This window comes from Staurois parvus, unplaced genomic scaffold (genome assembly GCF_062004578.1).
Source record: "Staurois parvus isolate SC_StPar_1 unplaced genomic scaffold, SC_StPar_1.0 ptg002206l, whole genome shotgun sequence".
Taxonomy (NCBI): domain Eukaryota; kingdom Metazoa; phylum Chordata; class Amphibia; order Anura; family Ranidae; genus Staurois; species Staurois parvus.
Window position 1 is genome coordinate 81,278 of NW_028320002.1, and position 17,396 is coordinate 98,673.

At 48.7% G+C, this 17,396-nt stretch overlaps 1 protein-coding gene across 1 annotated transcript in view; it reads left to right on the forward strand.

Annotated features, from left to right (window-relative positions):
- The window catches only part of ATRX (ATRX chromatin remodeler), a 110,961-nt gene that overhangs the window by 14,459 nt on the left and 79,106 nt on the right, over window positions 1-17,396 (forward strand). The window contains exons 6-9 of the mRNA XM_089665465.1: window positions 755-864; window positions 4,846-4,913; window positions 5,717-7,980; window positions 16,949-17,027. Of these exons, the coding sequence (XP_089521591.1) occupies window positions 755-864; window positions 4,846-4,913; window positions 5,717-7,980; window positions 16,949-17,027 (2,521 nt within the window). The remainder of the gene's footprint in view (window positions 1-754; window positions 865-4,845; window positions 4,914-5,716; window positions 7,981-16,948; window positions 17,028-17,396) is intronic.

Consider the following 17,396-nt stretch of genomic DNA (forward strand, 5'->3'; position numbering starts at 1 on the left):
AGTCGCTCTCCGGGTCGTATCTTAGACAGAGGCAGTCGCTCTCCGGGTCGTATCTTAGACAGAGGCAGTCGCTCTCCGGGTCGTATCTTAGACAGAGGCAGTCGCTCTCCGGGTCGTATCTTAGACAGAGGCAGTCGCTCTCCGGGTCGTATCTTAGACAGAGGCAGTCGGTCTCCGGGTCGTATCTTTCACAGAGGCAGTCAGTCTCCAGGTCGTATCTTTCACAGAGGCAGTCGGTCTCCGGGTCGTGTTTTGTACGGCGTCAGTCGGTCTCCGGGTCGTGTCTTGTACGGCGTCAGTCGGTCTCCGGGTCGTGTCTTGTACGGCGTCAGTCGGTCTCCGGGTCGTGTCTTGTACGGCGTCAGTCGGTCTCCGGGTCGTGTCTTGTACGGCGTCAGTCGGTCTCCGGGTCGTGTCTTGTACGGCGTCAGTCGGTCTCCGGGTCGTGTCTTGTACGGCGTCAGTCGGTCTCCGGGTCGTGTCTTGTACGGCGTCAGTCGGTCTCCGGGTCGTGTCTTGTACGGCGTCAGTCGGTCTCCGGGTCGTGTCTTGTACGGCGTCAGTCGGTCTCCGGGTCGTGTCTTGTACGGCGTCAGTCGGTCTCCGGGTCGTGTCTTGTACGGCGTCAGTCGGTCTCCGGGTCGTGTCTTAGAGGTGATGGGTAGAAGAGTCCTGGTACATGTGGGCACAGGTTTTGGGGGTCCTCCAGGCCTCCATAGTAGTTATTAACCCCTCGTGTTGTCTGGTTTTGCAGAGGACGGCCTCCATGGAATCGTTAGCTGCACCTCCTGTGGACAACAAGTCAATCACTTCCACAAGGACTCCATTTATCGGCACCCCGCCCTCCAGGTCCTGATATGTAAGGTAGGGCCCCGTGGTCCCGTCTCTGGTATCTGTCCTCCTTAGTTTGGATTTCAGGTATTTTCAGGCATGTTCCTCTTCTTCATGCATTTCCAGCGGTTGGTCGTCCCCTCGGGCGTTCCTCTGTGACTGACCAGTAATGATTGGATGAGATCCATTATTCTACACCTCATGACGCCCCCCCCCCCCCCCCCCTTGTATTTAACATAGAAATCTGATCTCTGGGGACTGACCGGGTCCATTAGCGGGTCACACCTCAGCTGAACCTCTTCACCCCTCACCCCTGTATGGACCAGAGCCGTTCCTCCATGGGCCTGATTATCATCTCCAATAAGGAGACTGACTGGGTCCATTGGCAGGTCACACCCCCAGCTGAACTTTTTCACCCCTCAGCCCTGTATGGACCAGGGCCGTTCCTCCATGGCCCTCAGCCCTGTATGGATCAGGGCCGTTCCTCCATGGCCCTCAGCCCTGTATGGACCAGGGCCGTTCCTCCATGGCCCTCAGCCCTGTATGGACCAGGGCCGTTCCTCCATGGCCCTCAGCCCTGTATGGACCAGGGCCGTTCCTCCATGGCCCTCAGCCCTGTATGGACCAGGGCCGTTCCTCCATGGCCCTCAGCCCTGTATGGACCAGGGCCGTTCCTCCATGGCCCTCAGCCCTGTATGGACCAGGGCCGTTCCTCCATGGCCCTCAGCCCTGTATGGACCAGGGCCGTTCCTCCATGGCCCTCAGCCCTGTATGGACCAGGGCCGTTCCTCCATGGCCCTCAGCCCTGTATGGACCAGGGCCGTTCCTCCATGGCCCTCAGCCCTGTATGGACCAGGGCCGTTCCTCCATGGCCCTCAGCCCTGTATGGACCAGGGCCGTTCCTCCATCCAGACCTGAAGTGGTTAAAGTGGAACAATACTTGCGTCTACTCCAGAGATGTGGCGTTCTCCAGTTCCCCGCCCAACCGCTGACATCTTCGGGCACCCGGCTTCCAGGTCTCAATAGCTGGCCGCGGTCATTGGCCAGGCAGGGACAATGTCACCTTTTGGTACAAATGTTTCTCTGTTGAACATCAGTGCAGGAAACACTTTTTACGTATGCAGCTTGATGGGAATGGCTGTATGGAAAGTCAAGGATGTCACCAGGGAAGAGGACCCTTTTCCCCCAACAAAAGAAGGCCAAGCCTCAGAATGGAAAACCGTTCACCTCCAAGAATCGTTCCTGTTGCTTTTCCCAGGCCTCCAAGGCAACACCTGGGATTTGGTTCCAGTCATTTATGCCTTCCCTAAATCCTACAAACATGAGCAAGTTGTCCTCACAATGAGGGAATCCCAGCTTAGTAGATTGGTGGGGGAGTCTGTTGGTGTTCGTGTCCCCTGGTAGACGGATAGTTGGCATTTAGGTCCAGAACTTGGTGTCCCGGGTCTACAAGCGGGATTTCAGTCTCTACTTCTGCCTCCGAATCACTCTGGTAAGGTCCTCTCTTGTAGCCATTCCAGGAAAGGAGATCTTCCAGGGCTTCTGCTCAGACCTGTTTATGGTCATTCATCATTCTCTACCCATTCCTTCAGGTATGGAGATTCCACATGGAATCTTCAAGGACAGTCCTTGCTTTCCTCTGCGAAAGGGACCTTGTGGCCTCTGGAGGGGTGGTGTCCTGCTGCAAGGGTGGCCTCATTCCTGGCTTTCAGCTTCAAGAAGGGTCCATCTTTCCCCCGTAGGAAAACACTCTGCTGGGTCACACGATGAGCTCTACAGCATCAGCCAGCTGGTCTTCTAGTATCATTTTATCAAAGGTTTGCCAGGCTGGTCAGACCTCGCCTGATGCCAGCTTTGGGGTTGTAGGCCTCTCAGCAGGTTGTTTGCTTGTTGCCTACTCCTCACTTGGATTGGTTTTGTATGTCTGTGTACCTGGATTACCATTCTGTGCGATTACCGCAAAATACTTCTCTGAGTGCTTGGAAATCCACCAGTCGTCTTTTTTTTTTTTTTTTTTTCTTTTTAATTTTTTTATTATTATTTCAGGCACTTTTATATAGCGCAGTCAATTTACGCAGCGCTTTACATATATATTGTACATTCCCATCAGTCCCTAACCCTCAAGGGGCGTACAATCTAAGGTATCTTTTTACAGTTTTACACAAAGCAGCCTTGATCCTCCTCTTCTTGTGCCCCCCCACTGGCGCTGCAACACCGCAACCCTGCCTCCAATCGGTGCCCCAGAGCAAACCACTTGCTATGTGGGCTCACTCCCCAGCCAGCTCTGCATGTCCATGGGTTCGCCCCCCCCCCCACTCTTCCAGTGGAAGCCAACGAGGAGGGTGTACTATACATGTCTTGTGTAGTCTGAAGTTTTTCTAGATGTGTGAAGGATGTTGATGTCCCCAACAATTTCACTTTGTGTTACACCCAAATACCTGTTGTGAGCCAGGGATCCTCTCTTCGTACCCGCTGTTGCAACTTACAAAAATAAATCTGGCTTTTCTGGGCTCTTGGCCGTTCAGGGGCTGCATCATTCATTCTAGGGCTCTGGGCCGTTCAGGGGCTGTTGGCCGTTCAGGGGCTGCATCATTCATTCTAGGGCTCTGGGCCGTTCAGGGGCTCTTGGCCGTTCAGGGGCTGCATCATTCATTCTAGGGCTCTGGGCCGTTCAGGGGCTGCATCATTCATTCTAGGGCTCTTGGCCGTTCAGGGGCTGCATCATTCATTCTAGGGCTCTGGGCCGTTCAGGGGCTGCATCATTCATTCTAGGGCTCTGGGCCGTTCAGGGGCTGCATCATTCATTCTAGGGCTCTTGGCCGTTCAGGGCTGCATCATTCATTCTAGGGCTCTTGGCCGTTCAGGGCTGCATCATTCATTCTAGGGCTCTTGGGCGTTCAGGGGCTCTTGGCCGTTCAGGGGCTGCATCATTCATTCTAGGGCTCTTGGCCGTTCAGGGGCTCTTGGCCGTTCAGGGGCTGCATCATTCATTCTAGGGCTCTGGGCCGTTCAGGGGCTCTTGGCCGTTCAGGGGCTGCATCATTCATTCTAGGGCTCTGGGCCATTCAGGGGCTCTTGGCCGTTCAGGGGCTGCATCATTCATTCTAGGGCTCTGGGCCGTTCAGGGGCTCTTGGCCGTTCAGGGCTGCATCATTCATTCTAGGGCTCTTGGCCGTTCAGGGCTGCATCATTCATTCTAGGGCTCTTGGCCGTTCAGGGCTGCATCATTCATTCTAGGGCTCTTGGCCGTTCAGGGCTGCATCATTCATTCTAGGGCTCTTGGCCGTTCAGGGCTGCATCATTCATTCTAGGGCTCTTGGCCGTTCAGGGCTGCATCATTCATTCTAGGGCTCTTGGCCGTTCAGGGGCTCTTGGCTTTTCAAGGGCTGCATCATTCATTCTAGGGCTCTTGGCCATTCAGGGCTGCATCATTCATTCTAGGGCTCTTGGCCGTTCAGGGGCTCTTGGCTGTCCAAGGGCTGCATCATTCATTATAGGGCTCTTGGCCGTTCAGGGCTGCATCATTCATTCTAGGGCTCTTGGCCGTTCAGGGGCTCTTGGCTGTCCAAGGGCTGCATCATTCATTTTAGGGCTCTTGGCCATTCAGGGGCTCTTGGCTGTTCAGGGGCTGCATCATTCATTCTAGGGCTCTGGGCCGTTCGGGGCTGAATCATTCTTTCAGGGTTGTCGGCTTGTAGCTCTCGGTGAACTACCAGGGTGCTGTTGAGAGCTCTGAGTAGTTTATCGATCCTGCTTTACAAGCTATACTGTTGGTCTGCAGGAGCCTGAGATTGCGCCTATAACCTGCTGATTGCCGGTGCAATGCTCTGCAGGCTCCTTTGAGAAATTATTATAAATGCACTTTTTTTTTTTTTTCACCTGCAAAAATCTGTGCATTTATTTATTTAAAGATGATCTCCTTTTGAAGGAACACTTAATGAGTGATTGATGTTTTGTCTGGAGGGGATCCGCCTTTCATCTAATATTTGTCCCTTTCTCAATGTTTCTGTTTAGACTTGCTTTAAGTATTACATGAGTGATGACATCAACCGTGATGCCGATGGTATGGACGAGCAGTGCAGGTGGGTGGCCGCGTGTTTTTGTTTTCACAGTGTATAGAAATGCGTTGGAGAAGTGTCCTATAACCCCTGGATGCCAAACGCATGCAAATATGCAGCCTCTCGGCGTCTGGGCCTTGACACCGGGCTGCCGCGTATTTGCATGCAGTTTTAAAATACATATGTGCTGAGAGCGCGCGCTCCAAGCCCATATGTCTGTGACTCACGGAAAGGTCCCGATCTCCCCGTGCAATCAGGTCCTTTAACGATCATGTGACGGCGAATCATGGCGGTCACATGACCCTAAAATCCCGGCTGCTGAAACTCTTAAAGGGTCGGGAGGCGCCGGCACAAAGGGGTTAAGTAGAATAATTTCCGTTTTGGTAAACTTGCTACCTGTGAGATTCTTCCCTAAGGCTCGGTTCACACCTGTGCAGTTTGCGTTTGATCCATTTCTGCAGTGCTTTTTGTGGTGTGTTTTTGCATTTTTGATGTGTGTTTTTATTTTTTGGATAACTTGTTGCTGGGCAGATTCAATATGCATCAAAAACGCACGCAAAACGCAGCACTTGCATTTTAAATGTAGTTCCATTGAAGTCTATTGGCCTAAAACGCAAACTGCTGCGGGAAAAGTAGTCCCTGACCTTTTCCAAAAACGCATTGATGCGAATGTGACCCATGATAAATGGCATGCACTGCAAATGCTTAAATAGAACCGCACAGGCGTGGACCTGGCCCAACTGATGCCTCTGTTTTTCTTGCACACGTGAGTCTGTAAAGCGGAGACTTGCTGCAGTTCCCCTTTAACAATGCTGTCTTGCGTCTAGGTGGTGTGCCGAAGGAGGAAATCTCATTTGCTGCGATTTCTGCCACAACGCCTTCTGCAAAACCTGCATCCTTCGGAACCTCGGGCGGAGAGAGCTGTCTACTATTATGGATGAAGAAAGCAAATGGCAATGCTATATCTGCCAGCCGGAACCCTTGGTGGACTTGGTGGCCGCGTGTAACACTGTGTTTGACAACTTAGAGCAATTGCTGCAACAAAACAAAAAGAAAATTCGGGTAGAAAATGACAAGGGCAAGGTTTGTGACCAAAATCAAAAAACCTCAAGCTGTAATGGACAAGAAAAACTTGCCAGTTCCTATTCTGGGGCAGTGACCTATTCGTACAAAGCACTTATGGTGCCTAAAGACATGGTAAAAAAAACAAAAAGAATAGCGGAGACGACCAACAACCTAAATAAGAGCTTCATCAAGTTCCTACGACAGGAATCTGAAAACGTGGTCATTAACTCCAGTAATAGGATAAGACAGCTGAAAGCCTTCAAATCTGTCTTGGGAGACTTGAGGAAGGCCCATGAGGCCCTGGAGGAGACTCTGGCTTTGGAGCTTGCATCGGCTCAAAGGAAAAAATCGTCGAAGAAGAGCAAGGATGTGACCAACGAGTCCAAACAGTCAAAAGAGAAAAAGACAAACGAACAGGATGGCGAACGCCAGAAATCATCCACCAATGCACGCGACGGGGAAAAGGTGACCAATTGTGAAGGTGGAAAACACAAAGCCTCTGAAGAGAGACCAGAGAGAGACCATAATGGGAAGCAGATTGAAGTTCTGGATGATGATGATGAAGAAGACCTGCAAAATGATGAGGTGAAGGAGGTGTCCCCTACGAAGGAGAGTTTAGATGATGCTGCTATGGAAGTGGAGGATGTCGAGCTAGTGGAAGACGTTGTGAAAACCGACACAGAGCAGGGAGCCGAACAAGAGAACACCGATGGTGATTCCGACTTGGAGGAGAAGAGCTCCAAATCCGAGAAAAGCAGAAAGAAAAAGGCAACCAAAAAATCCAGACACGCCTCAGGTGAAAGTAGGAGGAGAAACTCAGACAAGCCCAAGAAAGAGCATGCGTCCAGTGCCGAGTCCGAGGATGACAATTCACCAAAAGACGCAAAATCCCGCACGTCTCAGAACACCAAAAAAGACCAATCCTATGAACGGAACGCCGGAGAACCTCTGGACATGGACATAGTCTCTGTTCCCTCTTCAGTCCCTGAAGATATATTTGATAGCTTGGATTCTGAGGCCCAAAACTCTCTCAATGATTCTGCCTTAAAAAGCAGCAAAAAAGATGACAAGGAGCCCAAAACCTCCGTCAAAAAGGAGCTGATTCTGAAACTGACTCCCTTGTCCTTCAAGGGATCGAAGAGCTCCGAGAAGACTCCAAACAAGAAAGCCAAAGGCTCTGGAAGTGATGATGCCGGGAGCTCCGGCAACGAACATTCATCCGACAACGACCCCAAACGACGGAAATCTCCCCGCGTTAAAACGACGCCCAAGAGGCGTCAGAATGAAGCCGTGCCCTTGTCCAATACAGAGGAGGAAAGTAGTGCCGATAAGGAGAAGAAGAAGTCTAAAAGTGAATCAAAGCCGAAGGGAAGGAAAGAGAAGCACTCCTCTGCAGACAGGTCCGCCAATTCAAAAAGTAGAAAATCCAAAAAATCCGATGAGAAAACGCAGAAAAGTGGTTCTGACTCCGACGAAATGCCAGAAGTCCTCAAAAAGGCGGCTTTGATGAGCAACTCCTCATCTGAACCTGACAGCGATACGGAGACCAAAGCGGCCAAGGGGAAAGACCGCCAGAAGGGCGGAGGGAAGAGGAAAAGGAAGAGTTCTAGTTCTGGTACCGAGGTGACCAAACGGAAAACCAGAAATTCTACAGCTGCTAAAAAACAGTGTGCAGAGCACTCAGACTCCTCCAACTACGACTCTGATCTGGAGAAGAAGATCCAGAAACTGGGAAATATTGAGGTTGCCAAGAAATCCACCCGCAAGAAAACCAAAAGCTACGAGGAGAGTGGCTCCTCCGCCGAGGAAAAGGAGAGCAAAAAACACAAACAAAAAAATAAACCCTCCAAGGAGCGCAGCAAGGCAACCAAGGCGAAAAAACAATCTGCCTCGTCGTCTGACCTGTCGGAGGACAGCCATGACCATGCGAGCCATCATTCCGGGGACGGCAGTGAGGATGAGCAGAAGATGAAACCCTTGGTGGAAAATGAAGTTCTAACCAAAGCAGAGTTCTGCCAGTCCTCAGGTATGATTGTCCACCTTTTATAATTACCACACCTCCATGTCATCACAGTATTTCCTATGATTGTCAGCGCCACCTAGTGGCTGTATTGTGCTATTGTCCTGATTCATCCAACCTGAGAGCCTAGCCTAGTAACATACGATCGTTCTTTTACAGGATAAAAGGCTCTGAAAGTTTTATAAATCATGTCTTTAAAGTGGAACTTCACTCTGTTCATATTGGCTGTTTGTAATCCGTATGCAGCCATTGATGGTAAATATAGGAAAGTATCATCGTATGTTCTTCATATTCAGAGGAAACTCCCCCATTCCCCATCTCTCTACCCACCCACACCTCCATGCTTTAGTGATCTGAGAAATCACTACGAAAAAACGCCCCCTTTTTTCTTTTCCTTTTTTTTTTTTTTTTTTTTTCCTTTTCAACATTTCTTCAGTCACTTTCTGGTTTCCTTGCCTAGGCAAACGATGTCCTACATCCCAGGAGTCTTCAGTCGGAGAGGGGTTTTTCTGCTAAGCACACCCTTCTGCCTGCATGCCTGAGCTAAAGGCAGATGGTTAAGTTAGCATTTACTTCCTGGAATCCATCTTTTACTCAAGATGGCTACAGCCAGAAATGCTACTAGGGTGTTTTTTTCTTTTTTTTTTTCAGAGTGATTTCTCAAATCAACAAAGCATGGAGGGCGTGGGTGGGTAGAGAGATGGGTGAGTTTCCTCTGAATATTAAATTAAATCATTTTTTTTTTTGTGGCGCCTGGAAGAAGTGAAGTTCCACTTCAAAGTAATTTTCTCCTTTTCATCTGGATGGAGTAGTGAGGCATATACAGGTGAAACTCAAAAAAATGAGAATCTGGTGCATTCATTCATTGATTTCAGTGCAGCAACTTAAAAGGTGACACTAATATATGAGACTCATTCCATGCAAAGCAAGATAGTTCCAGCCGTGATTTGTCATCATTGTGATGATTATGGCTTACAGCTCATGAAAACCCCAAATCCACAATCTCAGAAAATGAGAATATTCCATGCAATCAATAAAACACGGATTGTACATAGAACAATATCGCACCTCTGAAAAGTAGAAGCTGCATATGTACTCAGTACTTGGTTGGGGCCCCTTTTGCAGCAATTACTGCCTCAATGCGGCGTGGCATGGAAGCTATCGGCCTGTGGCACTGCTGAGGTGTTATGGAAGACCAGGATGCTTCAATAGCGGCCTTCAGCTCTTCTGCATTGTTCGCTCTCATGTCTCTCATCTTTCTCTTAGCAATGCCCCATAGATTCTCTCTGGGGTTCAGGTCAGGCGAGTTTGCTGGCCAATCAAGCACAGTCATCCCACGGTCATTGAACCAGGTTTTGGTGCTTTTGGCAGTGTGGGCGGAGCCAAGTCCTGCTGGAAAATGAAGTCAGCGTCCCCATAAAGCTCGTCTGCGGAAGGAAGCATGAAGTGCTCCAAAATCTCCTGGTAGACGGCTGCGGTGACCCTGGACTTAATGAAGCACAGTGGGCCAACACCAGCAGATGACATGGCTCCCCAAATCAACACAGACTGTGGAAACTTCACACTGGACTTCATCTTGCAGTGTGTGCCTCTCCATTCTTCCTCCATACTCGGGGTCCTTGGGCCTCTCCGTTCTTCCTCCATACTCGGGGTCCTTGTGCCTCTCCGTTCTTCCTCCATACTCGGGGTCCTTGTGCCTCTCCATTCTTCCTCCATACTCGGGGTCCTTGTGCCTCTCCATTCTTCCTCCATACTCGGGGTCCTTGGGCCTCTCCATTCTTCCTCCATACTCGGGGTCCTTGTGCCTCTCCATTCTTCCTCCATACTCGGGGTCCTTGTGCCTCTCCATTCTTCCTCCATACTCGGGGTCCTTGTGCCTCTCCATTCTTCCTCCATACTCGGGGTCCTTGTGCCTCTCCATTCTTCCTCCATACTCGGGGTCCTTGTGCCTCTCCATTCTTCATCCATACTCCTGGTCCTTGGGCCTCTCCATTCTTCCTCCATACTCGGGGTCCTTGTGCCTCTCCATTCTTCTTCCATACTCGGGGTCCTTGGGCCTCTCCGTTCTTCCTCCATACTCGGGGTCCTTGGGCCTCTCCGTTCTTCCTCCATACTCGGGGTCCTTGGGCCTCTCCGTTCTTTCTCCATACTCGGGGTCCTTGGTTTCCAAATGAGATGCAAAAGTTGCTCTCATCAGAAAAGAGGACTTTGGACCACTGAGCAGCAGACCAGGTCTGTTTTTCTTTAGCCCAGGTAAGACGCTTCTGACGTTGGTTGTTGTTCAGGAGCAGCTTGACAAAAGGAATACGACATTTGAAGCCCATGTCCAGGATCCGTCTGTGTGTGGTGGCTCTTGATGCACTGACTCCAGCCTCAGTCCACTCCTTGTGAAAGTCCCCAACACTTTTGAATGGCCTTTTCCTGACAATCCTCTCCAGGCTGCGGTCATCCCTGCTGCTTGTGCACCTTTTTCTTCCACACTTTTCCCTTCCACATAACTTTCTATTAATGTGCTTTGATGCAGCACTTTGGGAACCTCCAACTTCTTCTGCAATGACCTTTTGAGGCTTTCCCTCCTTATGGAGGGTGTCAGTGATGGTGTCAGGTCAGCAGTCTTTCCCTCCTTATGGAGGGTGTCAGTGATGGTGTCAGGTCAGCAGTCTTTCCCATGATTGTGATTCCTACTGAACCAGACTGAGAGACCATTTAAAGGCTCAGGAACCCTTTGCAGGTGTTATGGCTGAATGAGCTGATTAGAGTGGGACACTTTGAGCCGAGATTATTCCACCTTTTCACAATATTCTCATTTTCTGAGATTGTGGATTTGGGGTTTTCATGAGCTGTAAGCCATAATCATCACAATGATGACAAATCACGGCTGGAACTATCTTGCTTTGCATGGAATGAGTCTCATATATTAGTCTCACCTTTTAAGTTGCTGCACTGAAATCAACTTTTGCACCATATTCAAATTTTTTGAGTTTCCCCTGTAGAACATTTTCCCTGTGTCCCTGCTGAGGGGGGGGGGGGACTCCGGGGACTCCACCATTCCCCCCCCCCCCCCCCCGATTCCCTACCTATCCGGCATGTCAGGAATGTTTGGCTAGATATACGTTGTACAGAATCTTTCAGAGTTTAGATGAAATTAGGTTCCAGATAGAAGTTTGTTGGACTAGCCCCCCCTCAGTGATATATTTTGTATCTGATTTCCATTCCGGTCTCCCCCATGATGTGGGTTGAGTTCAGCTCTCTCTCTGGGGTGTCACTCTTAGTAAATAGCCGTGTAATGGCCGGCTTCTGAGGTCTTTACTAGAGTCCTGCAAGGCTCAGATTCTGTAGCAGCTTCTGTGCCATTGGCTGCAGATTCTGTATGATTGCATTGCTCCATTCTCTGAGGAGTCCATTCTCTGCTGCTGCTGGTCCCAACTGAAGAGGGACCGTTTCAGCTCTTATCAATGCCGTGTGCGCAACTCTGAAATTGGAGGATCAGCCTGCAGCTTCCATCGGGGCTGCCTCCAGTCTTTGCTTCTTTTAAAATAAAAAGACCACAAAGACGTTTCCTGTGACATTCCAAGTCATCTTTTATGGTGGTTGGAAAGTTCTGAGAAGGTTTTCTCCTTCACACTCATCCACTTAGAACCTACTGGAAGACTTTTGGAAGACGTGGCCTAACCCCACCGTGTAACCTGCCATGTTCTGCCTTCACAAAGCCACCACCTTATCGTAGGGGATGCCCCGTGTTTAAGGACAGAACCAGTAAACGGTTGGAAGTCTTCTCTATAGCTCAGTTCTCACTGCTAGGTCCCGCCTTTCACCCCATCTGTGGTGTGACCTGACCCTGCCAAACATTGGCTGTGTGGAAAGTTCTTTGAAGGAGATCTCTGCAATGCTGGGGTTGATTCCTTGATTAACCAATTCAATACCGGGCAATTTTACACCTTCCTGCCCCCCAGGCCATTTTTCAGGTTTCAGCACTCACACACTTTGAATGACAATTGCGCAGTCATACAACACTGTACCCAAACTAAAATTTTATCATTTTCTTCACACAACTAGAGCTTTATTTTGGTGGTATTTAATCACCGCTGGGGTTTTTATTTTTTTGCTAAATTAACAAAAAAAGACCAAAAATTTTGAAGAAAAAAAAAATTTCTTTGTTTCTGTTCTAAAAGTTTGCAAATAAATAATTGTTCTTCATAAGTTTAGGCCCGAGATGTATTCTGCTACATGTCTTTTTGGTGAAAATAACCCAAATTAGGATGTATTTTTTAGTTTGTAGGAAAGTTTATAGAGTTCACAAACTATGGGATAGATCTGAATATTGATCAATCCTGAAGTACTGATGGCCAATCTTAATTTCTTGAGGTCCAAGAATGTCAGAATAGTACAGATATCCCCCAAATGTCAGGACGGTACAGATATCCCCCAAATGTCAGGACGGTACAGATATCCCCCAAATGTCAGGACGGTACAGATATCCCCCAAATGTCAGGACGGTACAGATATCCCCCAAATGTCAGGACGGTACAGATATCCCCCCAAATGTCAGGACGGTACAGATATCCCCCCAAATGTCAGGACGGTACAGATATCCCCCCAAATGTCAGGACGGTACAGATATCCCCCCAAATGTCAGGACGGTACAGATATCCCCCCAAATGTCAGGACGGTACACATATCCCCCCAAATGTCAGGACGGTACAGATATCCCCCCAAATGTCAGGACGGTACAGATATCCCCCCAAATGTCAGGACGGTACAGATATCCCCCCAAATGTCAGGACGGTACAGATATCCCCCCAAATGTCAGGACGGTACAGATATCCCCCCAAATGTCAGGACGGTACAGATATCCCCCCAAATGTCAGGACGGTACAGATATCCCCCCAAATGTCAGGACGGTACAGATATCCCCCCAAATGTCAGGACGGTACAGATATCCCCCCAAATGTCAGGACGGTACAGATATCCCCCCAAATGTCAGGACGGTACAGATATCCCCCCAAATGTCAGGACGGTACAGATATCCCCCCAAATGTCAGGACGGTACAGATATCCCCCCAAATGTCAGGACGGTACAGATATCCCCCCAAATGTCAGGACGGTACAGATATCCCCCCAAATGTCAGGACGGTACAGATATCCCCCCAAATGTCAGGACGGTACAGATATCCCCCCAAATGTCAGGACGGTACAGATATCCCCCCAAATGTCAGGACGGTACAGATATCCCCCCAAATGTCAGGACGGTACAGATATCCCCCCAAATGTCAGGACGGTACAGATATCCCCCCAAATGTCAGGACGGTACAGATATCCCCCCAAATGTCAGGACGGTACAGATATCCCCCCAAATGACCTATTTTTGCATAGTAGACAGTCCGACGTACTTCATAAGAGGCTGGGCGAGTTTTTTGAAGTTGTATTTTTTTTGTCATTTTTCGGAAAATGAAAAAATAATTTTCACTTTTTTTTTTTACATACTGTCACCAGTGCAGTACAGTGTCATCATATAACTGGCATGGCGGTGATCAGGAACACTGACTGGTGACAGTGTGAAGAAAAAAAAATATATATATATTATTTTTTTTTTTAATATTTCACTATGTCCAAAGTAGTACAATGTTACCATAGTAACATTGTACTACTTTGGGGAAGTGATCAGTATTTTTTTTTTTTTACACAATTTGCTTATAGCGAAGCATTACTTTGCTATAAGCAAACATTTACCTGAATGACATCGAATCATTCAGGGTTCTCTTTTTTTTTTTTTTTTTTTTTTTTTGTGCTTAGCTGTGATTTGGCCACAGCTAATCACATGACATGTGCATGTGATTAGCTGTGACCATTCACAGCTAGGTACTAGTATACAATGGATGGCATGAATGAAGCCATCCATTGTATACAACTGTCATGTGACCTGCTGTGATTGGTCACAGCAGGTCACATGGTACCAGCAACAGGAGTCGGTACTCAGATCTGTTATCGGCCGTGTCTGAGGTACACCGCCGGTGACAGATCGCGGCTCTGCAAGCGCGCAAACTGCGCATGTGCGGGAGGACGCCATATGGCGGCCTCCAGGAAAGCTAGTACATTTTTCCGGACGCCATTGGCCATAGGCCGGGCGTCAAATGGTTAAAGAACATTTACAGGAAATGGTGGTAGCTTTAATCATCGGCTGTGACTATCCTGCCAGAATCTTTCTGTCTCGTATCCAGTATGGCTCTCCTGTCCATACACCTATGGAGGACACTTTCTTTGAATTGCTGGGCTGCCTGACCTGTGTCTGAGAAGCATCCAATCCACATGAAGAACAGCATTGCATCGGTATTACTTTCAATCCTTGTATCAAGGATGCTGTTGGGGCAAGCGCACCCTCTCCCTCAGCGGAAGAAACCTAAAGAGCATAATCTTGAGGTCTTCACCTTCATTTTTCTAACTAATGCTTCTTTGGGTGAGGCTGTCGGGCCCCAAATCTTGGCTCCTAGCCCACCTGCAAGCACTGGGGGCCAAGTCCACCATACCCTCCAACAAGCCTTCCACGACATAAGAGCACCCCCATTGTTCAGAGTGGATGGCATTTGTTTGCCTTTTTTAACAGTTGGACTTCTTGCATCTCAGACATCTGGGTGAAGGTGAGAAGGTGGAATACAAATGTTAGTCTAGGTTCACTCCCTGCCCCCTCTTGATTTGTAATCTTCAGACTTCCTGTCTCATTGCACAGATTAACAGACCTCCATTGAGACTTTTCAGGACCAACGTGTCCTTGCCCCAGTTACTGTAGCAGAATGTCTTCAGAGGTTTTACTCCAACCTGACCACGGGTTCCAAACCCAGAGGGGTCGGCAACAAATTGTGGATACAAAAGCATTGAATGTCTTCATTTTGAGTTCAGGAACTATGGAACCCACCAGGTGTGTCATTGCCTCTGTTTACCAGGGAGACTTTCTATGTTCAGTGAACATCCAAGAATGCGTACCATGCATTTCCCTCTTTGGTTTGGACTGAGAGTCTTGGGTCTGATGGTGGACTTTTGAGGCAGTTCTGTTTGCCTGGTTTCATTCCAGATCTTTTACAAACCAACAATTACAATGCAACAATTCGGTTCGGTCCTTGTACTGACCAAGTCCTATGGCACCGAAGATCGGGCTGTCCCTGGCTTGGTGGAATTTGGTACTGGGGGAAGTCTTTCCTTTTCAGTCTATTTGGAAGATCCTCATGATGGGTGCCAGGCCGGGGAGAAGTCCTAGACACTGTCCTTGCTGGGCACTTGGTTTCCTCCTATCCACATTCTGGAAATGCAAGAGGTCTAGTGGGCTCTGCAACCCTGGACCATCCTACTGGAGGACCATCTGATCAGACAACACCATGGTGATTGGGTGCATCAAGCATCATAGGGGAACTAGAAGTCTTGCTGCAGAAGGAGAGGTTTTATAAACCCTGTCCTGGGCAGAACTTCATGTTGCAGCCTTGTGTCTCTGCCAATTGTCCACACTTCGGATATAAAGCCAGCAGTGCCTGGACCCAGGACCTGGGTGGTGCTCGGAGTGGAGCTCCTGACTTCCAGGTTTAACAGCAAAGGCTTGTTTCCAGGTCCAGGGATCCTCTGGGTGGCTCGGTGGGATCAGTACACTCAGATCTATGCCTTTCCCTTTAGAAATGTCTTTGTCATAGTCTTCGTAGGTTTGAGATGGAGGGCATCTTGGTGTTCCTCGTGGTTCTGGACTGGTCCTGGCATAGCTGTTGAAGGCCGGGTTTTGTATGAGGCTTCTCAATTGGATTCCTACTATGTTAATGGGGGGAAGGCTTCCCTCTGCAAGGTCTATTATTGGGCTTGGAAGGCATATTTCATTGGTGTGAGTCTTCCACCCTCGGAGTTTGTGGGATAAATCCTCTTTCCTGCAGTGGAGTCTGGTGCAGCGTTTGGCTGTCAATACTCTCCTTGGTCAGGTCTCTGCCTTGCTGCTACTTTCTGCTATCTTTGTACAGAGTCTTTCATGTAATTTCCTCTTCCTCCCCTACGACTGAGGGATTTGATTCTAATTCTCTCTGTGCTGTTTTGATTCCATCAGACCTATCAGTTGGGTACCTGAATCAGTGGCCCTATCCTGCAAGGAGCCCCTTTTTTGTTTTCATGGGGACAAGGTGGAATTGAGGTCTAGGACTTCCTTCTCACCAAAGGTAGTTTATGCCTTTCTCGTAGCAGGACAATATCTTTGTTCCTATTCCAGCTCACCAAAGGGAAAGTTTCCCTCTATTGTCTGGCTATGGTTGGGCTGTGAGAGTCTATTGTTCAGCCGTTTTTCTTTCGTCATCCTGGATGAACCACGAATGTGTCCTCCAGCTTTTTGTTTTCTAGGTGGCTGAAGACCATCTTCATCCAAGCTTATGGTCTCGAGGATTGGTTCCACCATTTCTTGTCATGGTGTGTAATCCTACAAGCCACTGCTTCTCCGATTTTGGAAGACCACCTGATCTTCTGTTCACATGTTCTGCCAGGTGGCTGCCGATTCCAGGGTCGGGTGTAGCGTCATTGAGGCAGCAGACCCCCATCCTACCTCGGATTTTGGTGCTCACTGTAGAACACTTTCCTGGAGTCCATGGAGGGACATGGGTTCTGGCTTTACTCTCTCAGTATTGCTTTCCTACACAACAGATGTATGGTGGGAGGGGCTATCCTGGCCTGCTTTTGTCTGTGTGGGGGAGGGAGGGATTTGTCTAGTGTCCAGTCCTCCTTTAGGTGGCAGTATAGCCCAATAGTCCTCCTGTGGCCCTCAGTGGATCCTAGTAAAGGGTTACATGGTGAGTATAGTAGTCCTGCCATTCCTTTCACTTCATCATTTCACACTGTATATACCGATTTTTCTTCTAGTATAGAGAAGTCCTCAATTTAGGGGTTTTTTTTTTTGTTTTTTTTTCTTTCAGTGAAAATGTATACATCAGAATGTACATCATCTTTTCTTTTTTTTCTGAAGGTGATGAAGCGGAGACAAAATCTGGTGCACAGGCTGCCGCGGATGAGGAAGACGATGATGACGACGATCCTGAGAATAGGTATGATTCCAGTCACACGGACTATAAAAAGCTTATAACACACCCTAAGCGTGGGTCCAAAGCAAAGCATCGGAAGAGCAAGCAGGTTGTACAAACCCGGACTTCCTGCCTTGTAAAGACTCGATCCCAGGCTGCTCACAAGCTTGACCGAGTGGTCGGAAAACCAAGGCCAAAAACCCGAAAAGCAATGAAGCGATAAATTGATCTTTGAGTATTACACACCTTGCATAGGGTGTGTTATAAATACACAGAGGAGTGTGTGGTGTACATGCTGGGATGGTGTCTGGGAAAGCTGAAGGATTGACCCGAGGTCTGGTCATGTATGGGAATAGAGAACCTGCTTTCCGAGCTGCTGGAATAACGTGTGAG